General features: G+C 33.9%; 1 protein-coding gene across 1 annotated transcript; it reads right to left on the minus strand.

Annotated features, from left to right (window-relative positions):
* Positions 1–3003: 3003 nt before the first annotated feature.
* Positions 3004–4578, minus strand: LOC109208652. The gene is made up of 3 exons (XM_019371786.1): positions 4351–4578; positions 3958–4013; positions 3004–3727 (listed from the first exon to the last, which is right to left on the minus strand). The coding sequence occupies exons 1-3, from the start codon at positions 4516–4518 to the stop codon at positions 3151–3153; spliced, it is 801 nt and encodes a 266-aa protein (XP_019227331.1). The 5' UTR covers positions 4519–4578; the 3' UTR covers positions 3004–3150.
* Positions 4579–10676: the final 6098 nt, after the last annotated feature.

Raw genomic sequence — 10676 nt, forward strand, 5'->3', positions numbered from 1 at the left:
ATTAATAAAGTTATTTTTCTTTATAGAAAGATATTCGAAATTATAATTTTATCCGTATTTAGATTATCAACATGGTGAAAATGTCTAGACGAGCTCCACATAATATTCTCAACTATGTCAATGCTAGATCAAAGAAAGTTACATAATATTTTATGCGAGTCATGACATCATCAGTTCTTTGAAAAAGTAGAGAAAAAGTACTACAATTCAGATTTAATTATAATTAATTATTTAAATATTTATAAATATTTGATCAAAGAAAAAATTATTTCACTCTCAAATAATAGTGTCACATAAATGAGACAAATAAAAATAATAATAAAATAAACATTCAAAGAACAAAAATGTCGAGTCATTTTACCTTATATATTTGGCATAGGGGGTGTACATGAACCGGGTTGGTTCGGTTTTTATCAAAACCAAACCAAACCGACTATATCGGTTTGGATTGGTTCGGTTTTGTCGAGTTTTCGGGTCTTTTTGTTACATGAATATTATATCAATCTTACTTTGTTAAAAGTATAGATAAAGCTTCGATAAGTGAATATATGTTTAGTAAATATGGAATCAATTGACAAACATATGATCTATTAAAATATTCTAATGGGAGAATTTTTTTAGTAACACATGATAGTTATTTTCTTAGTCATCTAACAATATTTTTTCGTTAATTTACGCTTTCAAGGTTAATACAAGAGAGGATTCCAAGTATTTCTACATTTCTAAAGAAATTCACTATAAAGTCTTAAAAAATATAAATAAAATTTACATATTTATATGTCGATTTGGTTCGGATTTTTTTACTCAATACCAAACCAACCCAAACCAAACCTAGTCGAGTTTTTTAATCGGTTTGGTTTGATTTTTCGGTTTGGTGCGGTTTTTCGGTTCGGTTTGAACTTTGGCATATATAGTCGATCGTTGGAAAAAGTTAAGTAGATTTTGTATGTTTCACAATCTTTAATGTTGCCAAAAATTAGTTTATTTAAGAGCGTCATATTAATATGTGTGTTATAAGTTTAAAAAGAAGTACATTATGATGTTCGTTAGATACTTATACATGATCAATTATAAATTTTAATTAACATAGCATTCAATAGAATGTGAGGTGTAAACATTACTTATATTGACCATGTATATTTTTAAATGGATGAAAATTATTTACACTCCTTGATTGTACTTTAAAATTTAAACTCTTTTTAAAACAAAATTGAGAGATGTGAATGATTTTAAATTCATTGCTAATATTTCTAATCTTTGTAAAGTATGCCGTAGTTAATTAATGTTGTAACCCGATACTAGGGAAAAGGAAAGAGACTCGTATGTTTACCATTTTGCGGCCTCATGCCAAACAAGTAGGTACAATTCAAAAAGAAAATATCCGTTGAAACAAGACCTAACATATGAAATTACCGTTATATCCATGATTAGATTTGACCAGCATAACAGAGCTCTACGCGAATTACCAAGAGCGGCTCTAGAGTAAGCCCCCAAATAATTAAGGCCCCAAAAATAAAAAGTACTATACTATATTATTATATAATATATTCTTCATAATTTATATTTATATAATTATTAATAAAAGATTTCAAATTTTAATAATTTTTAACATTTGGTAGACATAAGATTGAGTGAGTTAATTGGTTAAATTTTTCTCACTAAATTAAATAATATATTTACCTTCTCATCAATTTTATTTTTCTTTCTTTATGTATAGTCTTTTTTCATGGCTCTTANATTCTCTAAATTAACTATTCCTTTTTGTCACATTTGATTGATCCACACACCAGAAAGCAAGTTCTTTTGTGTCTCATCTTTTTTAACTAAGAAATCCCCGAGGCAAATATGGCAAGGTTCAAAACATGATGACTGATGGCTCACCCTTCACCATTTTCACTTAAGGAGAGAATTCAATACCATATGACGCGCGCCTAACTCATACATCATGAGTTGTGCTCTCACCACTATATCAAAGTCATGTAGGTTTTTTTTTTGTATCTCAATATTATATGGATTTTATAAAAGACGTTTCAGGGTCTTTTTAATATATTTTGTTTAGGCACCAGCTTTGTTGAGCCGCCCTCATGGACAATCAACAATTATTTACAGACTACTGCCCCACTATAAACGTACTGTTCAACCAGCTTCATTACTCGCTGCCTTTAATGCTCTTGTCATTGTTGCTTTATTTTAAGTGAGACTCTATAAATTTTATTGGGAATGCCAAGGGCGGATAAGTGGCTCTAGTAGGAGACTAGTAAAGCCTTGATTTAGGTCCCCCAAAATTTTTAATAACGAATTTTATAATTTTATTTCAAATTAGACAATTTTAATATTTGTAGAAAAAATAAAAAAGTACAAAAAAAATTGTAAAAAAGAAAGAAAGGTGTCTACTATTAAACAGTAAAAATGATTTTAAAACTTTGAATTTAACTACTTACATCTTCATGTTTGTAAATATATTTTTTACAACAATATCAAAGGTAACATATTGCAAATACATGTCCAATATCTTATTTATTTAAATTTTTCTTCTTTATGATGTAAGAATATATGCTATAAACAACAAGTATGAAAAAAGTGGCAAGATTAACTTTTTTCAAATATATGTATGAAAAAAACGCAAGATTAAGAGTCCGTTCGGATGGACTTATTTTAAGTAACTTTTAAGCCAAAATAGCTTTTAAGCCATAAGTTAGGATTTCTAGCTTTCGGCTTTTGGCTTATTTTTATCATTTTAGCTTAAAAATAAGTGCTTAAAAGCACTTCGTTTACTTTATCCAAATACTACAAAATGGCTTAAAAGCGATTTTGGCTTAAAAGCATTTAAAATAAGTCAATCCAAACGGGCTCTAACTTTTTTCAAATATATGTGTGTATACGTACTAATAAAAAAAGTATAAGGCCTCTTATTAAAATTTGGCTTTAGGCCACCTATTTTACGGAATCGCCCTAGCGAATTACACCTAAATAGTCTCACCATGTCGAGAAAAGCTAACCATGAAACCAAAATAATCGTATACCATACCCTAAAAAATGACATTACCAAAAAAAAACTAACAATATCTTCTTACGTTACTCACATCACATTGCGACCAAAACGCCACAACACTAATTAACACACCAACATATTAAAAATTCGTAGTATTTTCACATTAGAGATTTCAGTGACCTTGCTTTAATTGGCTTCCTAGCTTTCTTCTTCCCATTTTTTTCTTCAACATCCTCGCCTTCAACATAGTCAAATTCATCATAATTAATTTGGGAAGACGAAAATTGTGTTAGGTGACTATCATTAGAGACTTGTGCCATACACTGAACATCTTTGGCTGTTGCATCACTATCTGCCTTTCTATAACCTCTTTTTCTACCCCACGACGGACCGAAACCCGAATAATAGTAGAATTCGTAAGGACTGGAAGAAAAAGATGATTTCTTAGCACGAGGGCGGTGGCGGGAACTTCCGATCGCCGCCGCTGCAGCCTCCTGTTGCTTATCTGGTATTTTGGCATAGTTGTTGTAATGTTTCACCTCGTCAAAATGGTGTCGGCATAAATTATCGCCGCTATCTTTATCCAACCCTAGCTCCTCCATATATACATCCTCGTCTTGGTTATTCTCATACTTAACGGAATCACCACCCACTTCACTAATACTAGCGTCGTAGTAATAATCCCATTTAATCTCTTTCATTTCCCTTTCGTCATCCAATTTCATTGAGGTGACGCTACGGAAAATCAAATTTGCTAACTCAGAAATAAAATTACTGAGAGTCGAGGCAAAAAATTTCAGAAAATCAAGAATGTATAGCCAAATGGAATGTCAAAAAATTTACAAAAAGATAATGGACTAGTAAAATCCTAATTATCGTTTTTTGACACATATATAGAAAATTAATAAAATGCGAAAAGAGAAGGTAAATAAGGAATCGAATTGATTTAATGGTAGCAAAGTTACCTCGTGACAGTTCCAATAGAATCATAAAAGGTCCCAGTATTAGCATATCCATCATGCTGAAAACAATAAGAAAATGTATTGATGCAGAAAAGTGTCTTAAAAGAATAGGAGCTGTGCAGTGGACAATAGGTAAAAACAGAGGAACACCATGAAAGAAATTGAATAAGGAAGTCTAAACACACGATAAAAATTGTGTGATTGAGATTCTTAGCGAACCCTAATGAGAGTTACCAAGAAAACCCTAAACCACAAAGATATAAAGGAAAGAAATAAAGGAAAAATGAAGGGACATTTCATTTTCATAAAAAGAAATAGAAACGAAATGGGTATTTATAGATCTGAGAAAGAAAGAAGAATAAGGAGAAAAAAGGATAGATTAATTAATGGACTGACCTGATACGAAAAAGATGGCAGTGGTGTTTGTGGGTCTTGGTTTTCTTCAATGGGAAAGGAGATGACATCCCATGGCGACTGGTTCAGTTGGCAAACAAGTGTTGCTGGTTGTATAGATGAAGCTGCATAAATGAGAGGGGAAATTTTGGCATGCTTCCTTATTCTCATGGCTGAAAGAAAGCCTCTCTAAAGCACAAGTATTGTTTGTCGGGTTTGAGATGGAAGTAGATCCAAAAGGACTCTCTTTATCTTTCCACTCTATATATATATAGACACGCAAATCATTTTTTTATATACCTGTAATATGTATATACAAACGGGCAGTTTGAATTGGATTTAAAAATTTCGGTTTAGATTTTTGGTTTTTATTTTGATGAAATGACAATCCAAATAAACTCGGATTGGATCGGATTTTTTAAGTTGAATTTCGGATTAATGTGTTTGAATATTTTGAATTATCGATTTTGAGCTTATAAGTTGAGATATTTTTTTTTTAATAAAAATAAATATCCTAATGAAGTACCCATATTAAATTGCCTGACACTCTCATAAAAATCATCCAAATAAAGTATTCAAGTAATGTAATTATTAGCAAGGAAATACAATAGAGACATTAATACGGCTAATAAAAAGTAGCAATAGGAAAATTTCATATCCAAATAGAAAGTATTTTGACAGTAACTTAGTACTCACTTAATAATGAATATATGAGATAATATCTCATATGTAGGGTATTGAAATTATTATTATTAGATATGAATAATGGACTAAATATAAAGTATAAAAATTCGAATTTTCGGATATCCAAATTCGAAGTAACAAATCCAATATCCAATTCAAAATTTAAAAATTTAAATCCAAAAAAATCCAATCCATAATCCGAAAATTCAAAAAATTCGAATTTCGGGTTTGCCCGAACTATACCCACCCCTATATACAAAAGCATATACTCCCTTTGTTTCAAATTGTTTAAACTTTTCCAGAGGATGATATTGGTATTGACTAATTTTCGATGTGAATTCGGATATATGTTCTTTAAGTATTTTGAAATAAAAATTACATATTTAGAAATTACATAATATGAACTATAAGTTAAAATAGTTAACAATTTAAAATATTTAAAAATTATTTACAAAAGAATAGTCAAAGAAAATTTTAGTTGACTCCTTACATAATAATAGGTTCATTCTTTTTTTAAATGGAAAAAGTATCGTTTGTACTAAATTGATTCTCTGCCAATTTAGATTAGTCCAAACTTAAAAACGAATATAGATTATTGAATAAAAAGGTCTTTTCTTAAAAAAAAGTGGGGAAGGGGGTTAGGGCATGAAGTGTTAATGACTTGGTGAGACTCTTGGATTTGCAGATCTCAGAACACAAAACTCGATAATAAAAGAAGCCATAAAATCAGAAGGATGAGATGGGATGGAGGTAGGATAGGACATGGGTGGTTGGTTAGGTCAGAATTAACTTTTCTGCTGCTTTCTTGGCCCTTCAATTTTTATTTTACTATTCATCTTCTTCACAAATTACAAGACTACACCAACATATTTTTATAAAAAAATGTAATTTGTAGAGTTTACTGTGTTACCATAAAAGCTGCCATTATAAGATACGTCAGGCAACTTTGTCTTGAAGCAAATATTTTGGGATGTAGTCTTGTTTATCATTTTTGAATTTTGTCGCTTCAATGATATTCTGTTCGACTTATTTGTTGGTTAGCACGAGCCACGACTCGACATGAAATATTAAAAAAAATATTATTTAAGTTTGTGCTACTAAATAAGAAGTACATCATAATAAATATAAAAATTATAAAATTTATGAACTTAAATATATCATAACATTTAGGCGATTATAAAAATATTTTACTAAGGACAAAATAAGAAGTTTAAACCTAATTTTTTTTCCAAGTAAAAAATTGGTTTTAAAATTATAAATATGTGATATTTTACATCATTTATCTATCTATCTATTTATACTATACTAAAAGTGAATACCCTAAAATTAAAAATTAAAGTACTTAAATGCCCTTTAGTTAACCTATTTAAATTTTTTTAAACAAAAAAAATAAATACCGTACGAATTTTTTTAATAAATAAAAAAAAAACTAATAAGTAAACCTAAACACTCATTCATTAACGGTCACAGCCATTTAGATGCATAACCCCTTAGCATATGTACCTATTAGCATGTGCCAATAAGATTCAATCATGGATTTATTATTGTAGGTACTATTTTATTATACTTTTGCATCTGGTATGTGTCACGATCCAAAATCTACGTAGTCGTGGTGGCACCTAACCTAGTGCTAGGTAAGCCTAACATAGAGATAGATAACCCAAGTGAAAGATCAAAACAACAAGAATGATAATAACTAAATTCTAATTTCCCAAGTACTGGCAGTACAAGTCATGAGCCACTATTATTTAGATTTACAAACTAGTATGAAGAATAAATACAATATTCGTTTGAAGTTTACATAAACAGATTTTAAAATTCAGCTACTATGAACAAAAGGTAGCTTAAATCTGGAATGCGGGTACGTCATCAATGGTAGGCTTCGTCTTCCACAGCTACGCAACTCCGAGATCTGCACACAAGGTGCAGGAGTCTCTAACTATCTCCATCAGGCAGGATTTTAGTGGCCCAAGCACTTATTTGTTGAGGACAAGCTGATCAAATTGCCAACTTTCGACAAATAGTGTCGAACCCTTCTAGGAACCTCCGAAATCGAATCCGAACATATGTATAAATCCAAAATCATCATATGAACCTATTGAAATCATAAAAACTCGATTCCGAGTCCGTTTACCCAAAAGTCACTCTTCCAACTTAAAGCTTCCAAATCAGAGCTATTCTTCAAAATCAATCATGAACCACTCAGAAACTAAAACCGACCATACACGCGAGTCATAATACATTATATAAAGCTACTTAAAGTCTCAAAACACAGAACGAAAAGCTAAGCTCAAAACGATCGATCAGGTCGTTACATTCTCCCCAACTTAAATATACGTTTGTCCTCGAACGTGCCAAGAGTTATTTCAAAGCCACCAAATCACTTTATAAACCCACCATACGCATACTCATGGGTGATCCCACGTCACCTCAATTAATAAAATTCCATCGACATAATCTCGACTGAAGATTCTTCCTTTAACCTTAACCGATAAGCCTTAGAACCAAATTTCAACATCCATGACTCCTTGTAAGTCCGATTCTCGCATACACGTTGTATCGATCTCAATGAGCTACAAGAAATTATACATATATTAACAATATATAATCACACAATGTAGCCCATCGCTCATATGACCATAGCAATATCTCTGACCACAATAGCTGCCTATTACCAAGCCCGATATCGCTAACAAGCTTCATATCAAATATAACCTTGTTCCAAACCTTTGACTCTGCCAATGATGAAAGAAACATGTAGAAACTCGTAATCACTCACCCGATCAACAAGTCGTGCAGTTCTCTCATCCGATAAGGACTATAGCCAAATTCTGAGCAGAAATATGATATTATTCTTCCAAACACTCCTTACCCCAATACGATAGTGCAAATCCCTAGTCCAAAAACTCTGTCTCAACCAATACAAGTAGCCCAACAAACAAGTCACATCAAAAGCCACAAGGAACCTCAGATAACGCAGTTTGTACACAAAATAAGCAGTACTTAAATAAAATGAAAAAAAAAAACAAGGTACGAGGACTATCTAACAAGTACAACCGGTATAGCAAAAAAAGCATAATTGCATGAACTCATCCCATAAAGGAAAAACAAAACACACAAAATAAACACAAGGAAGGGTATCTCACATAATTCAATTGTGGCGCGCAACCCGATTCCAAATATATCAATCCACATAGGGATACCCATCGAGCCATAATGCTCGTGATCACTAAGCACACGTGCATCAACATCAAACACGATAGAGTGCACAAGTATTGATACGCGGCGCCTTCCTGAGATTCCTTGGAAGGGCGACGTACGGCTAGGCAACTGATGTCAGTCCAGTTGCTGTCCGCCAACTGAGGTCCCCTCCGTACGCTAGACGAGATTGTCAGTGCCGTACGGGAAAACCAATGTCAAGAGAAATTGAGAGAACAGAAATGAGAATTCAGAATGAAAGAAAGCTTGATTGCATTAATGAAAGCTATTACAGAAAAGCCACGCGGTGTCGAGGGGGAGAGACACCAGTACAGAGAATTGCTTGCTTGCTAGAAAGTTTTGATTGCTTGATCCCCCCTAATAGTACTTAAAAAAAATAAACCAAAGTTACAGGAGTAGACCTAATTAAGCTAGAGAAACATAATGGAAAGTGCATGAAATAAACTACTCTATATTTACAATGAAAATGACTTAGTTTTCTATAAGGCAGCAGCAGGCCCGTTGTCAGCAGCAGTGTCTTTGGCATCACGGTCTGCGCGCGCGACGCTGTTGGCTTCTGCCTGCGGCATTGCGCTCGCGAGGGATATCGGTGGGGCGACAGAGGCACCTGCGCGCTTGTCACTTGGCGCGGCCAAGACCACGGGGCCGTCCGTGGCGCTAGGCATTGGGAGGTTCGCTAGGACGCCACGGGGCGCGCCCAAGGGGTCATGGGGCATGGCTGGAAAGCCGCCCATGACAGTATAACTGTGGGGAGGTGAGTAGTCATAATACAATACGGGAAAAGGGCGAGCACAGCTGGGGTGCAATAAGCAAACCAACATTATAAGAGTCCATCTCGCTTATATATCACCACAAGGCCTAAACGGGATTACAACATGGGTGCAATAATCAAGTAGCCTCAACCCGTCATAGTATAAAAGAGAAGCATATAATATAGACAAGGGCACTAATAACATCCTTTCTGCTAATTGATATACCTTTGGTAACAGTTGCATAAAAGTAAGCAAACCCGATCTGATATAAAATACCTAGTCTCATTAGGCCTACAAATAGCCCCCAAACCAATTTCGATCATCGCCAAATAGGTAAACAACCTTCCAAAAGTCCATAGCAACCTATCCATAACACATACCACCAGCTATCCAATTCTTATAATATCTTCACAGTCTGCAATCAAGGAATAGTCTACCTACGTGAACATTAAGTTTCTAAACCTCAAGAATACTAGAATCTCCATATCCGATCCCAACTCCACTACTCAAATGACTGATACATCACTCATAAACAATCATCTTACGGAAAATACTCACATAGTTCTTCTGTACCATGTATCAAAACCTAAACCTCATCATCCCAAAACCAGGTGATCACCGTAACACTAGTCAAGCATCCGCAAGTCAAAACACAATGCGCCTCCTAAATTGACTCTACTCATGCGTCATCAAATAGTACTAGAATTCTCTTAAACACCTAAAATCATCCATGCCTTCAAGAAATCATGACCTTCTCTTCGAAACTAAACCACAACCTTGTCCATGCTAATCACAATCCCGCACGAGTCACCGCAACTATCAATGCCAACTAGTGGAAATACGAAAATCTCATAATCAACTCTAAACCACCGGTAGTATAAACATCCCATCGACCAGAAATATTTTACTTAACCTAATCAGGGAGAACATCACAACGCAGCTGAACTCCTATATCCGTAGAAGATATCAACCCCGAACCGTGGTCATAACCATCGTGAATTATTCAAACCCCATTAACACATAATTAGATCATCAGGACTGATTTCCTCTAACTCGACTGAATCACACAGACTGCCAACCCCAAAAGTAACTCACTCCGAAATGCTCACTCTGAAGGGACCTTCTGTGAACCTGAAGCCATTTCTTGCATCTCTCCAATGCTACCATGTAAAGTCAATATTGATATAGAAGTACTGCAAATCCAAACAGCATCCACTACCGAACTCAATCCTTAGCCATACACAAATTCAAAAATCCTTAAACACCACATGTGAATCTTGAACTCATAGGCACTTTCTCGACAGCCATTCACATTGCTCTAATCTCCAATACACAGCAAACACACACCGAATAACCCGCACTTCACCAGCACATGAATATACGAAGAAGTAGCTAAGCGACTCCTTTTCCTTTCACTATATCCACAACGAATAACAATTTCGAATCATTCCTGAAGTCATCCTTTTCAAGTCATAGCTAATCCACAAGCGTCCCTTAGTCTATAAACTGATATAATACATGATCCTACAATCGGATCATTAATAACTGATATAGTATTGGTTGGTTAATTTTTAGATATAAAAATCTTAATATTATAATTTAGAAATTGTTCAAACTTGTCTTCTTTGCGATATTGAACAATTACAGCGAAACCTTAGTTCTCTGTGGGATTCG

Source organism: Nicotiana attenuata, unplaced genomic scaffold (assembly GCF_001879085.1).
Source record: "Nicotiana attenuata strain UT unplaced genomic scaffold, NIATTr2, whole genome shotgun sequence".
In the NCBI taxonomy this organism is placed as follows: Eukaryota; Viridiplantae; Streptophyta; class Magnoliopsida; order Solanales; family Solanaceae; genus Nicotiana; species Nicotiana attenuata.

Coding starts and splice junctions, on each gene's coding strand:
- LOC109208652 (XM_019371786.1), bottom strand. CDS start 4,518: ATGAGAATAAGGAAGCATGCCAAAATTTCCCCTCTCATTTATGCAGCT. Junction 4,014..4,350: donor TGCCATCTTTTTCGTATCAG/GTCAGTCCATTA, acceptor TATTGTTTTCAG/CATGATGGATATGCTAATAC. Junction 3,728..3,957: donor TCTATTGGAACTGTCACGAG/GTAACTTTGCTA, acceptor GATTTTCCGTAG/CGTCACCTCAATGAAATTGG.